Below are 13,646 nucleotides of genomic sequence, written 5' to 3'. Positions count from 1 at the left end.
AATGACGTGTGAGTACCCCTTCAACTCACTAGATCCTTCCCTAACCTCCACTTCCGCTACGTAAAGGCGCCGTCCAACTAGCCATGAATCTCAAGCGCATTGCCCGAGAACTCACGATCCTCCAACACAACCCCACAGACATATTCTCCGCAGGTCCAGCTGAGACGGGCAACCCGCTAGAATGGGTAGGATACATTATGGGTCCCCCAGACACTCCATTTGAACAAGAAAAGTTCGCGTTCGCCATCGCTTTTCCAGAGAATTACCCCGCAAAACCCTTTCGACTTAATTTTACGACTCCAATCTCGCATCCTAATGTTTCTGACGAGGGGGTTGTGCAGATGGCAGAACTGGGGGAAGAGTGGTCGCCGGTGCAGACTGTTCGCACTATTTTGATTTGTTTGCAGGTTTTGTTGACAGAACCGGATCTTTCTACGCCATACGATTGAAGGCGTAGATTCAGATACAGCAATCGAAATCTGTCTCTGATTGCGGTGCAAACGCCACTTTGTGTTTACTGAGCAAACAAATCCTAAACATAGTTCACCAATCTAAACACCTATAAATAATAAATCTCCAGACTCTACATCGCAGCCCCTGTGCTTTTCATAACCGCCAAGCCCATGTTAACTTACAAAGCTCGCCAGACATTTATTCAACAACCCACACTATGAGCTTCCACAAACCGCCACACCCCTCCCTTCTCAAAACCATCCCAGCTTCCGACTTCAAAGACTTCCTAACCGTAGCGCTCGACCTCCACACCTACAGCCTCGACTTCCTGAATATCATCCCACTCGATAATAGAGATATTACTCTCTACTTAGACAGATACCCACTAGCGACAGCAAAAGGACTGCAGGTCCGATATGACAATCTAGACCGAGAGTACGGCTGGGCCTTGGCTTCTGATCACGAAAATGTTGATAGAGTACTAAGCCAGTTTTGCAAAGCCGGGAGAAAGCCGAGCGAGTGGTTTGCGGAATTCGTGGGTGAATTGGAGAGTGTACGACGGTTGTTGGAGAAGGAGGTTGCACAGTGGGAGAAGGTCTATGATCATAAACCTTCCTATTTGCTTGATAAGTAGCACGTGTCTTGGCTCTGGTTGCCGGGATGGTGAGGTTTTACTAGGGGCCGGGGTGTAGAATGGTTCAAGGTTATCGGTGTAGTTATAAAGTTGGTGGTATTGTCAAGATTGAGCCGGCTAGGGTGTGTGTCTTATCATAAGATCAAGGTAGTTAATCAATGTTTTTTTTAATGCAACTTGCTTGCCAAAGGAGTATGTGGATAATCCAGTTTTCAACGAGTCCATTTACCCGATGGCATAAAGAGCACTTTACGAAACCAACATACGGATCTTGCATCATGGCATAAACCTTAATGGTAAAGTAGTATATTATCGCGCCTAGATATTGTACCACGAGGAATTTTCATATCTACCTCTACGCTTACGATAAAACGTAGTAACGTGATCCGGTAAAGTAGTACGATTGCATTATCTACATGGCGACCTTAGTATATGCGCACTGTGCAAACAAGCTAACCAAGTATTTGTCAAGAAACCTTGTCGACAGCAGTAAGCGTCAGTAGCCAGGATGTTAGATGAAAAAGAAGAGTCGCCCCCCCCTCAAGTAAGCCTAGATAAGTACAAGGTACTATCCATATACTTACTGTGGGGGGTTGAGACCAATGTGACTACCCCCGGATCCGCGCCGGCCCGAGTGATCCCGGACCACATTACCCAGCCAAGTACATATCTTTCCATTTCAAGCCTTCCACCTCCGTTGGAAAACATGCCGGTTTAAGCCTCATTCTTATGTTTCTCACGACTACCCGCGACCGTCTCACACAGGTGCAAATAAGCTCGGGGAGTCCAAATGCGCTAATATCTAGGATAAACCTTCGGCAGAGAACACACCGGCCGGTGAAGGATACAAGCAACACAAGAACGGGCTGCTAGCGCCCTTTTGCAGCACGGCAAGTGAAAAAGATCTTCATAAGAGTGGCGAAAGAAAGGCTACTGTAGATTAAAAATTGCCGGGTGGCTAGTATGTACCGCGCGGGTTCCAAAACACCCGAGTGGATGGAAAGTTGCTGGACACGGCACTGCACGGTAAACAAAAAAAGCTAGTGTCGGATCGTTTTGGGGGGGGGGGGTGGGTTACCGAAATGTCACTATTTGACGGCAAATTCAGACACATGCATTTTCTAGTGCGGGAGCCAAGAGAGCAGAGAGAGCAAGAAAAATGTTCTTCCGCCGCTGCGCGCCCGATTTCCAGTATACCGAAAACAAAGCTGAGGCATGATTTGATGGGGTGTTTTTTCGGGGGCTCCACTAATGGTAGTCTGGTGATATCAAATTGTTTACAAAAAAGAAGCAAGTATAACACGCAAAATGTTTGAAACTTGTGTCACCGAGAACCAGGGTTGGAGCGTTGTTCGTTCGCTTCATTGTTTTTTTTTCATTTCACATATTGCTAATTCATGACAGCCCTATTTACATCACCCCCCACTATGCCTCCCCCCTTTTACATGGGTATATGCTGGAGATCGTCGTTTTAAAAAAACCGCTAACAAAACTTGACTATTAGGAGGTGTTAGCATTGAATAGGTCTGTGGAAGATAACAAGGGTTGTGAACTTACAAATGCAGATTGTGTAGCGCTTAGGCAGTGGTGCATGTGCAGCCCTTCCTCAGAGCAGGGTCGGTGTTGGGCCATCCCACACAAAGGCGACGTCCACAGTTCAATCCGTTGACACCACAGTTATCCCGTGCGCAGGGGCCGGTGTAGCCTTGTGGGAGAGGGTCTGGCATTGCGAGAGCGACACTGGCGAAGAAGGTGGCGACTACGATTGAGAAACGCATGTTGATGGTTTGAGGAGTAGGACGGGTAGTTGGGTAGTTGGAGAATGGGGTTTGGAGTTGAGTGTTTGTACTATTGAGAGCTGAGAAGAGAGTTTGTTGTGCTGGTGCTGTGATGGTGTAAATCAGGGCGGCGTGGTTAACCTTTATATCTTCACATCAGTCCTAGATGTGACGTATCAACGGGACCCGAAACGGGACCGCTGGTCTACTGGTTAGAGGCTACAGGGACCGAATGGCTGTCGCACAGCCATGCACCGGAATGCGATCCAAGACCCTACAAGGCCGGGATGGTATTCCCAGGCCAACCCGAAACGATACAGCCAGTGCCACTACGCAGTGTTCAAATATGAAGATCAATATGCTGCCCATGCAAATCATGGAGCAATGCACACAATGCAACCCAAAGTGGACGGATTGATGAGTTCCGCCGTCAGTTGCGTTTGGGCGGCAGGGACTTGGCTTCTTGGCCCTGAGTCTAAGCTGGTAGGCGGTAAGCGGACAAGAGCGTAGATCGTAGTCGATCACCAGCCTGAGCTTTTGCCCAGGAACTTTGCTGCGGACAATACCTTACGTGTTAGTTTAACCGAGATTGTAATGGTATCGATCCGTCCTCTTGCTCGTGTTGGTGGAGTTGAGGCTAAGTCGAGATTGCCGAGACTTTTGTGTAGATCACAAGGGGTGGGAGGGCCAGGATAGGGCTGTATATGATAGCCAATATGCATACACTTTAAGATACATAGATAGGTGGGCGTCACGAGCGTCGAGAAAACGATGTCGCACGCCCAGCACTAAACGGCCTAAAGCGCACAACTCTGGGCACTGCGGCCGGTCAACCTGACGTACTCGAGCGTCTTGTCCAGGGCTTTGATGTCGCAAACAAGGCCGACTGTATACGTCCAGGCGATATGAGACGAAGGTAATGCACCTTAGCTAGACTCCTAACTGCCGGCTAGGATGATGCAGCGGCGGCTTGCGGATAACAATAGTAAACCGGATATGTGCCAAGGAAAAAGCAGCCACAGAGTAAACGGAACGAGAAACAGCTGCAGAGGACTATGTCAGTGGCGTGCGCCGGGGACGGAAGATGCAAGGCTCCATGTCGAACACGGCGCGTTTCAAGGCGAGAGGGTGGAGAGGAGGGCAGAGGGCGGGAGTGGGTTGAGAGGGCGGGAAGCTAGACGCGTGCCTTAACTCCGAGGCTGTTATCTCCACGCCTGCCTAGCCCAGTCCAGTCCAGCAGCCATGAGCGGTACCCCGTGTTTCCCCGCCATCACCAGTGATCGTTGCCTTGATCCCCCCCACCATGAGAGACGATACAAGCAGTAACAACAACAATAATAACGACCGCAACACTCAAAATGAGGGGCGCCACCACCTGCGCCCCGAGGATAACCCGTTCATCGCCTTCCGCCGGTTCGCAGACTCCCAGGTCTCCTCCCTTCTGAACACCGTCTTCACCCTCCCTGCCACTCTCGCCAACTACAACAATGCGCATCAGGCACGTGAGTTGTGTCTGTTTGGCAAGGCCAACCAGCGTCAATGCGACAAGCTTCACAACATCGAAGTGGAGATTGCCGAACTGCGGAACGAGGGGAGGGAGTTGTTCAGAGTGGGCGATGTGCAAGCTGTCCTTCGCAACAGTGAGGAGCTCATGAGGTTGGACCGCAGAGCTGATGACATACGCCGCGACATCTTGCGTGCCCCTAATCAAGAGAATCAAACACAGCTCCCGCGTCGCAATGAGACCGAGCTCGTCGAGAGAGTCGCCAACAAAAAGGGTCAGGAGTGGGGATGGTCTTGGGACTGGGGTTTCCCTCGACCATTCGACCATGAGGGTCAAAACGGTCGGGACACATCAGAGGATCAAGACGCCAACAGCTCTGTAGCTCTGGACAGGCTGCTGCGGATGCAAGCGGAAGCGACGCGACTGGCCCAAGACTTCGAAGACAAGGCTTGGGAAGACTCGGCCGTCCATGTAGTAAGATTCGACAATTACACCCAGACTCAGTCTGACGGTAAACAACCCCGTCTATGGTCATGGTCAAAGTCATGGCAATGGCCCCCAGTGCCAAATGCATCACCGTCTGACATGGACGCATACTCGCCTTGTGCGCTAGAGCAGAATCCTACCTTGAACAGAGCAGGTATACCGTGGCGCGCTGCCTATGAAGATCTTCTGCGGGCCGAAGAGATCTCGATGTCGCAGCGACAGTCAGCGCAGACCATGGAGCAAGACAACGAGAATACACATCCAAGCAGCATGTATACCGACGCTTGGTCGTCTCGGCCCAAGATCCCCATCACTCACCGACAACTAGAAGAGATGATGGAGCGGAGTGAGAAGCTCACTTGTCCACGGCTTGCTGCGCAAGCTGAACCGAGCTACGAATACAGTCACGATCATGAAGACCAGCACGATGACCCGCCTACACCTAAGCGCACCCAGTTTTTCCTGCACACTGCGTCCCAACAAGACCCAGCAAATCGTTCTGACAGAGAAGCCGCACGATATGAAGATTATGCCAAGGAAATGCAAGACCCCGCAACTGAAATGGACGCCTACGAGCGTCTTGATGCTGTGTCCGCACATACAGCCGTCCCACCTCTGGCTGGGCAAAATGAGCAGAGCGAGGCCAAGTCTTCCATCTTGTCGACACTCACAACTACCGAGCGCACTGTTGCGCCCAACGGCACTATAACCACCAAAGTCTTGCTCAAGAAACGTTTTGCAGACGGCCGCGAGGAAAGTACAGAAACGGTACATACTGAGCGCGGCCAAGAGACTAACGACCCCTCACGAGATCCTTGGAAAGCACTACGAAGCGGTCAGTCAGACTCGTTGGAAACAGGGGATAGCCATGGCAAGAAGAAGAGTGGTTGGTTTTGGTCTAACTGACTGTCATCCTATCAGTGAATCAACGTTGAAATACGCAACAGGTCATCTGAGATTTCAACCATCCTCCTGGTGGGTTTATGATCGCCGTTCGCTTCTACTTACCATTCGCTTCCATCTATCTGACATATTATGATTCATTCTTTTTTTGTAAATAGCACTTCGCACATACCCCTCTCAATTCAATGCAAATTCTTTATCTCCTTTCAAATACAGAAGACGAATATCTTTTTTGTCTTGGTGTTTTCCCTAACATGTTTCATGAATGCATGTCAGTGTTGCATCACGACTTGGCAAACTCCAATCTCAAAAAACCTTCTCGAATGATTACCGATACGTATATAGCACTTGTCACATGTGCTCGAGAGCCGCATACATCCCCCCCACGCAGTGTCACAACCTCCATCCCAACGTGACAGTTTCCGAGGCATTCCCTGCAACGCGGACTCCATCGTCCCAACACTCCGCCTGCACAGACACTCGCCCGTCACAAATTCCCATACTCGCACTGCTCGATTCCCACTATTGTCACTCTGCATAGCCCCGTTTACCACGCATACACTCTCCCCACTATACAACCACCCATCGCATTGTACCAGTTACCTACCCGCATAACGAAAGCAAGCACTGCCACACGCCAAAATATAACCCCCTCCTCCTTGTCACAACCCTGCACAACTAGGTGCAAGGAACATAAGCACTGCCCCCTCCGAGCGAGCGCAACGCATATCTTTTCCTGGGTTGTAAATAGTAGACATGGCGTTTACATTCCAGCCATAGATAAGCCTGGCAAGGGTAAGTTGAAGAGAAAAAAAATGTGTCTTGGCGTTTCCGCTCCGCCCGCTGGGCGGGAACGGGCTGAAACGCGGCGCGTGGAGGACAAGTGTAAACGGGTAGTGTGTCGAAGGGTAAGAGGTATGTGGAATTAATGGCCGCGCGTTAAGGCAATCTTTCGGCGCATTTTCTTTTTTTTCTTTTGGAATGATCTTGTTTCTCAGGTTAGGAAAGATTTGGGGGGTATTTGAAACGGTGTTTGCACGTGGTGGGTGGGGTTTGCCTGAGTTGTGCTGGGGTGAGAATGTCGGCGTGGTTGTGTTGTAGATGTGGTGATTGGTGATTGTGGATCCATTGGCGGGGAGTTGTTGCTGGGTTTGATGGGGGTGCGTGTCGTGTCAGTAGAGCGGCGTAGAAGGCCGCCTCATGCCTCGTGTACATAGGCGCTGGGTTGTAGAGGTGATGAGGCTCTTCGAAACAGTGTGGGTGGAGAAGCGGGATACACTCTGTTTCCATGCCTGGGTATGGATCAGATTTCAGGTGTCGTTTGAAGCACTGGGGTATTTGTAATAGACATAATTGCAGCGGGGGAGGTATTGGGTACGAAGCACTGATTGTGAGACGACAGTGGGAAACCAAATTATCTGCCGGTGATTTGATTGAACTGAAAACATTGGATTGTGTACAAGAACATCATCGTGAAGGTTCGCGCTACCCAGTCTGATAAAGGAAAAGCGCAGGAGATGACAGGAATCGAGAAAAAGTTCAAGAAATTCCTGACTTACGACCCATTCATGAAAGCAGCGTTGTCAAGTCAGACGTCTGCTCTTTATGCGGAAATACCAAGTAAGATCTTTTGCCATAATCAGTGCGATGATCATCGACGGACCTTCCAAAGCGTACCTTGTAAGTATCCCCACTTCTGCAGAAGACGCTCGATATCTTTTCTCGTCGATTTTCTGGCATCCTCTCGATCGATTCCCTGATCAAGCAAGGCGTCGTATGCGGTATGTCTATGGCGAACGTGTGCAATCACAGCAAGTAATACCTTCCGCGATAATGGTATCGAATTTGTCCTGCCCACTCTACCAGAGTGCTTCTTGAACCCATGTTTAAGCACAGTCTCGCGTTCATCTTGGGGCATTTGTGGGAACTGTTTTTCCACTTCAGCACTTGCTTTGGCAATGTCAGTAGCATCGCGCTTGTTAGTTGCAGCACGACGCGTCGAGAGTGTTTGTTTGGCCTGCTTGTGTACTTTGTCTAAGATTGCCAAGGGTGCACGTAGTCCAATCTGTTTCTTGTTTTCCAACACGATATATAGAGGACGGGCTGCTTTATGGGTGAGCTTGCGGCAATGCAGCGTTTTGTACCGGTTTCCTTTTGGGAGGAAACCGTACGCTTTTGGCATTGGTGTATCTGCGGATACTGAGATTTCAGAAGGCATATCGACTGGTGAACTGTCCGCTCGTCTGAAACGTATTCATGAGCTTTGGGATATGAAATGGATTCCTGTGATCAGCTCGGTTAATACGGGAAGCAAGCTGAGTGCTTTTGATATTCGATTGCTAGACAATGAATCAAATTACGTTATCCCCCCTTTTTTTTTGTTGATGTGCACAATGTCGTGCGAGGCACGAGTGTATGGACAAAGGGGGTTGTTGATGCGCGGTCGCGTCGAATGAGCCGCGTGTAAGTTGGCACCAGAGACGCTAGACCCGAAACGTCCACACGTGACTACGCGCTAACCTATCCCAGAATACCTCGACTGCTTTTTGATCCGCGCCTCAATGTTATTTCATTTCGACTCTGTGAAATGGTTACTGTTCTGAGGGAAGGTTTTCCGTCGACTTGTATCGCCAGACATGGTGGCTATATTGGTTGGGCCTGCCCTCCCCCAGCTACGGATGACGCGGCAGCCCCAGATCTAACTTTGGCATCAAGGGGCGACGGGGCCCACCTGCGCGCACCAATCCGGCCACATTTACAGCTTATAGCTCAGCCAGGCTCCAGCCACGGTCAGCTGAATGGCAACGTCGTGGCATACTTATAAAATCTTCAGCCACACATACAGACCCTGTCAATGACAGTTCCCGCGCGTGACCTGTTCTTTCCACCGTCTCTAGCTTCTCTGGCCATGCAGATCAAGCCTCTGAGTCGATCCGATACAGGTTTTGGCGATGATACCGACCTAGCCAACATAACATACAACGACAAGTACGTCATCGCGTATGACTTTAGCGACGTTGGTATGTCCACGAACCACTCCACTCATGGCTCTTACTGACAAGCACCAGACGATGATGTTGCCATCAAAGAATGCCAACAGCTGCTGCACGATCTCGAGTCGGCTGGACTGAACACTGAAGTGCGTGCTGGCTACGATGAATCTTTGTTAGTCTTTGTCCAAGTACCGAGGGATTTGCTTGGCAACACTGTATACAAGTCAAGGTATGCTTTCAATGCTCGTAGCTCTTCTCAAGTCTTTGTCACCTAACATATCCCCCAAGAGTCAAGGATTGGCTATATGGCATCACCAAAAACCATCCCGGTGGCACCGCCAAGTCAATCGTTTCAGCAGCTTTTGAAGCTGAAGATGTCCTCTCTGTATATCACCTAGTCAACTGGCGTAAAGAGTTTGGAGGTGCAGGCATCACTCCGGGCTTTCCACCGTGGGAAAACGTCACCTCAATCTTCCCGTTACACAACCCTCGTGCAAATCGGGCGCTTCTGGCTCATCTCAGCACACGAGTCTTCTTAGATCTTTCCGACCTCGACCAAATTCGTAATCTTTGGGGTTCGAAAGTCGCTTTTTACTTTGCTTTCATTCAGACATATTTCCGTTCCCTTGCCTTCCCATGCGCTGCTGGACTCTTCGCATGGGCATTCCTTCCACAATATTCGCTATGCTTCGCCTTGTTGATTGGCGTTTGGTGCACAGTATTCTTGGAGTACTGGAAGATCAAGCAAGCAGATCTTGCTATCCGCTGGAATGTGCGGGGTGTGGGTAGCCTGAAGGTGGATCGTCCACAGTTTCGTTACGAAAAAGAGATCATTGATTCAGCTGGAAGAGTGCAGCGCATTTTTCCCCGATGGAAACGAATCCTCCGACAACTGCTTGTCGTTCCTTTTGTTATTATCAGCACCGTAATTCTTGGAGCTCTCATCACTTGCGTATTCTTTCTTGAAACGTTCATTGGCGAGGCATACGACGGACCGCACAAGTTTTATCTGGTAAGTATAGTCTCTGGTTGTCGCATCGCAATGAATAGTCTAACAAAAAACAGGAATACCTTCCGACTATTCTTCTCGCAGTTTTTTTGCCATATGTCACCAGCTTTTTGGAAGACATCGCTACCGTTCTGACAGACTACGAAAATCATCGCACCGAGGATCATCACGAGATGTCCCTCACTCAAAAGGTCTTTGTGCTCAACTCCATTACTAACTACTTGCCCATACTCCTCACCGCATTCGTATATGTGCCCTTTGGTAACAAAGTTTTGCCGGTGTTACAGAGCATGTTGGATGCGGTGCTGGGCTCCCAGAACAAAGGGAAGACCAAATTCCATGCCGATCCCGACAGACTACGCAACGAGGTCATTGCATTGACCGTAACTGGTCAAGTCTCCGGTGCGGTTGAAGAGTTAGCATTGCCTTGGCTAAAGGAGCAGGTCAAGCAATGGTGGCGCGATCGACAAGCTTCTCGAGCTCAGAATCAAGGAAACGTGGGCGCACAACTGGCACCGGAAGACCCCATTGAAGCTGGCTTTCTTCGGCGCACAAGAAGGCAAGCGCTTCGCCCCTCGTACAATGTCCAGGAGGACATTGCGGAGATGGTGATCCAATTCGGTTATCTTGCATTGTTCAGCCCCGTATGGCCACTAGTACCCATTGGATTCTTTATCAACAACTGGTTCGAGCTTCGGTCCGATTTTCTCAAAATCTGCGTGGAGCACCAAAGACCCACTCCAATTCGAAGCGATGGCATTGGGCCTTGGGTTGCCAGTCTGGAATCCCTGACATGGCTGGGAAGTGTCAGTAGTGCCGCTATTGTTCATCTCTTCGGCACCGAGCAATTTCTTGGCCCGTATTTTGGCTTGAGCACGTGGGCCAGTCTTCCACTCACAATCCTCATATCAGAGCACATCTTCATGGCTTTCAGAGCAGCGGTCCGATTCGCACTCTCACGAATCGGATCCGAGCAGATACGCAGAGAAAGAGCCGAGCAGTATGCCGAGAGAAAGCGACATCTCGATGAGCTGGAAGCAAAGGCCACCAAGGTATCCCATCTGGATGTAGCCGAGCGCGAAAGAAGGAAGAGTGTGAGGATCAATGCAGCCGATATATTTTGGACTAAGCAGGTCGATGTAGGAGCCAGTGCTGAAGCCGGTATCAGTATCATCAAAGCGACGAAAATTGCAAAGCACGAAAGCGAAGTCACAGGTAGGAGCACCAAAATAGACTAGTAGAGAGATCAAGAAGCACACAATTATAGGGGAAAGATCAACTTCTTCATTCCTTTCAATCAAATATTTACAATATCTCCACCACCAATCAAAGTATTTACAATAATATGTCGAAAAGAAGGATAGGTAAGGGAGCAAGAAAAGACATAGTCTTCCTGGTTCCCAGGATGCCCAGCATCGCAAACAGTTTACTTGAGAGCGTTGAGGACAGTGGTGTAAGCCTGCTTGGGGTTGTAGCTGTTGTCGAAGAGGAGAGGGTTGCCCTGGGGCCTCCAGGAGTCGGAGTCCCTGACACCCCAGACGGTGATACCAACGCAGTTCTTCTGGTTAAGGCAGGCCTTGGTGACGTTGGTCCAGTCAGCCTGCTGGGCGTTCTGGATGTCGACCTCGGTCATGGCGCACTCGGAAGCAACGCTGCAGAGGAGCTTCATGGCGTCGATGGTAGCGGCACCCTGGCCGGCGGTAAGGTGAGTCTGCGAACCGATACCGTCGATGGGGATACCGGCGGCGATCCACTTCTTGACGTTCTTGGCCATGGCCTGGGTCTTTGCGTAGTTGGCAGTGTCAAGGCTATATTGCAGTCAGTATATCGAAAAACTTGGTAATCATAGATCAATGCTTACTTGTAGTCGTTGATGTAACGCTTAGCAGTGGGGTCAGCCTTCTTGGCAGCCTCGAAGGCGATGCGGACAAAGTCCTCACCGAGGACGTTGTAGAAGACGCTGGCACGGAAGTTACCGTTCTCCTCGAACATCTCGTTGATGACGTCCCAGGCGTAGATCTGGCCCTTGAAGTGGCCCATGACGGAGGAGATGTGGTTCTGCATGACAGTGGTCAAGGTGGCCTTGTCCTTGATGGAAGAAACCCATGAAGGAAGCTGGGAGTGCCAGATGGTGGTGTGTCCACGGATGAGCTTGCCGTTGTCCTTGGCGAACTTAGCGGTCTGGTCGGCAGTACCGAAGGTGAATTTGCCACGGGTAGACTCGGTAGCATCCCACTTCATGGAGTTCTCGGGGGTGATTTGACCAAAGTTGGCCTTGATGATGGCAGCGTTCTTGCCCTGGTTGAATCGGCCTGGGTCAGTGGCGGTACCGAAGTACTTCCTGCCCTTGGCCTTCATGGCGGCATCGAGGCTCTGCGCAGCCTGGCGCTCCTCAAGGAAAGCCTCTGGCTCAGCAAAGGGAGAGGCAGCGACCAAAGCGCTGGCGGAAAGGATGGTGATGAGAGAAAACTTCATGGTTGCTAAAAGGATTGGTTTGATTGTTTGGTAGAATGGAGAAGCTGAAATGAATGAATGTGATGGATACGAAGATATGCCCATGGGCCCAGCTCTACTTATACCAATCCATCGTCCCCCCAGAGTGCCCTAGACTATTCGGCGCACGCATTTCGTCTAAACAATGTAATTCGCCTCAAACAACGGCAGGCGTCGTCTAGAAGCCGCATACCCACCACGTTGTGGAGAACCCCCGAAAATAGGGCGTTAACGCAATCAAACATCGCCTGCAATCGCACCTGCAATGCGTCGTTCATGTCGGTCATGGCCTGAATGATTCGTAGTCTTACCGTATAGAGTAAAAAAGTGGGGACCAGGCGTTTCGGGTTAATTTATTCCAAGCTTCGGTGGTCGGTTCTTGTGCTGCTTGAGGTACTTGGCGTTTTCTGCACGGGGAAAAAGCGGCTAAATGCGAGTAGGGAGTTCATGGCGAAACAACAACAGCCGGCCTATGCTTGTTCCACCTAATTCTCGAAACGCGACATCATTGTGCTGAATAAATTTCCGATATTAATATATCAACAGGGGCTGTGTTCAGTACGCAAGTAAGCACACGCAAAACCATAGCTCGGTACGTAGACCGCTTTACTCTGCGCGCGAGTAATTAGTGCAGCACAACAATGACTGGATCCACGGAGCTCTGATAATGATTCACCGCAATACGGGATATGTCCGGTACCAGTGCTGGTTCTACGGGTCCATTTCTGTTCTTCGTTGGTTTGGCTACGTGGTGGCATGCGGGGATGGACGATTCGTGGAGAATATTCCGTAGCGATGGTCCGTACTCGTCGATCGACTTGGCATAAGACCACTTGGTAGGGGTAGTAAAGCCGTTAGGATTTGCGAGGATGATTTCTCCGGAACAGAAGGAATTGTGGAGTGCATCTGTCTGGGGAAACTGCATATGCAGCCAAGGTACCTGCGCTTATTGTCTTCCACAAGCTTTCCAAGACTCCACTTGGCTAGCCGAATATCCAGGCTTAATGGATGTGGACGTTAATTGACACACCAATAAGGAGAAACAGTGTGCGTTCTTTACTGTGGAAGATTGTTATGCCGGACCAACTTTCAAGGCGAGCTACAATGCTCACGCCAACACCGCTTACTGCACTGCGCTGCGATATTAGCCCGTTGGATTTGTTTGGTGGTGTGACCAGATTGGAGCCCAAGGAATAACTGCTGCTTGTGTGGTGCTGCGCAAGTCAGATCTAAGGACTGATGTCTACGGAGGTGCCTCACAAAAGTTCTGTCCCACGCTAATCTCGGCGCTTCGGCACAACTCTTCTTGGCGCAAATCTCTCCTTCATGCTGAGTAGCTGTACGATCTATCTGTATCTATCGTTACTATGTCTCCTAATACTGATACTTACAC

At 50.1% G+C, this 13,646-nt stretch overlaps 8 protein-coding genes across 8 annotated transcripts; 5 read left to right on the top strand and 3 right to left on the bottom strand.

Moving 5' to 3' along the window:
- Nucleotides 1–83: 83 nt before the first annotated feature.
- On the top strand, nt 84–449 carry COCCADRAFT_96269 (uncharacterized protein; the record flags this gene model as incomplete). Its single annotated transcript, XM_007714141.1, has 1 exon — nt 84–449. One exon carries the CDS (start codon nt 84–86, stop codon nt 447–449), a length of 366 nt encoding a protein of 121 aa, XP_007712331.1.
- A 221-nt stretch (nt 450–670) lies between these two features.
- COCCADRAFT_96317 (uncharacterized protein) lies at nt 671–1,087 on the top strand (the record flags this gene model as incomplete). The annotated part of the gene is made up of 1 exon (XM_007714140.1): nt 671–1,087. One exon carries the CDS (start codon nt 671–673, stop codon nt 1,085–1,087), a length of 417 nt encoding a protein of 138 aa, XP_007712330.1.
- A 1,577-nt stretch (nt 1,088–2,664) lies between these two features.
- On the bottom strand, nt 2,665–2,865 carry COCCADRAFT_96264 (uncharacterized protein; the record flags this gene model as incomplete). The annotated part of the gene is made up of 1 exon (XM_007714139.1): nt 2,665–2,865. One exon carries the CDS (start codon nt 2,863–2,865, stop codon nt 2,665–2,667), a length of 201 nt encoding a protein of 66 aa, XP_007712329.1.
- Nucleotides 2,866–4,168: 1,303 nt separating this feature from the next.
- COCCADRAFT_96346 (uncharacterized protein) lies at nt 4,169–5,761 on the top strand (the record flags this gene model as incomplete). Its single annotated transcript, XM_007714138.1, has 2 exons — nt 4,169–4,834; nt 4,874–5,761. 2 exons carry the CDS (start codon nt 4,169–4,171, stop codon nt 5,759–5,761), a joined length of 1,554 nt encoding a protein of 517 aa, XP_007712328.1.
- A 1,648-nt stretch (nt 5,762–7,409) lies between these two features.
- On the bottom strand, nt 7,410–7,976 carry COCCADRAFT_96236 (uncharacterized protein; the record flags this gene model as incomplete). The annotated part of the gene is made up of 1 exon (XM_007714137.1): nt 7,410–7,976. The coding sequence occupies one exon, from the start codon at nt 7,974–7,976 to the stop codon at nt 7,410–7,412; it is 567 nt and encodes a 188-aa protein (XP_007712327.1).
- A 636-nt stretch (nt 7,977–8,612) lies between these two features.
- COCCADRAFT_96220 (uncharacterized protein) lies at nt 8,613–10,998 on the top strand (the record flags this gene model as incomplete). The annotated part of the gene is made up of 4 exons (XM_007714136.1): nt 8,613–8,778; nt 8,821–8,980; nt 9,040–9,763; nt 9,817–10,998. The coding sequence occupies 4 exons, from the start codon at nt 8,613–8,615 to the stop codon at nt 10,996–10,998; spliced, it is 2,232 nt and encodes a 743-aa protein (XP_007712326.1).
- A 188-nt stretch (nt 10,999–11,186) lies between these two features.
- COCCADRAFT_5072 (glycoside hydrolase family 10 protein) lies at nt 11,187–12,235 on the bottom strand (the record flags this gene model as incomplete). The annotated part of the gene is made up of 2 exons (XM_007714121.1): nt 11,187–11,568; nt 11,622–12,235. The coding sequence occupies 2 exons, from the start codon at nt 12,233–12,235 to the stop codon at nt 11,187–11,189; spliced, it is 996 nt and encodes a 331-aa protein (XP_007712311.1).
- An 87-nt stretch (nt 12,236–12,322) lies between these two features.
- On the top strand, nt 12,323–12,547 carry COCCADRAFT_96229 (uncharacterized protein; the record flags this gene model as incomplete). Its single annotated transcript, XM_007714135.1, has 1 exon — nt 12,323–12,547. A coding segment is annotated over one exon (225 nt), but the record flags the coding sequence as incomplete, so codon positions are not given.
- Nucleotides 12,548–13,646: the final 1,099 nt, after the last annotated feature.

Source organism: Bipolaris zeicola (assembly GCF_000523435.1).
Source record: "Bipolaris zeicola 26-R-13 unplaced genomic scaffold scaffold_75, whole genome shotgun sequence".
NCBI classification, from domain to species: Eukaryota; Fungi; Ascomycota; class Dothideomycetes; order Pleosporales; family Pleosporaceae; genus Bipolaris; species Bipolaris zeicola.
This window is presented reverse-complemented; position numbering and strand designations above follow the sequence as displayed.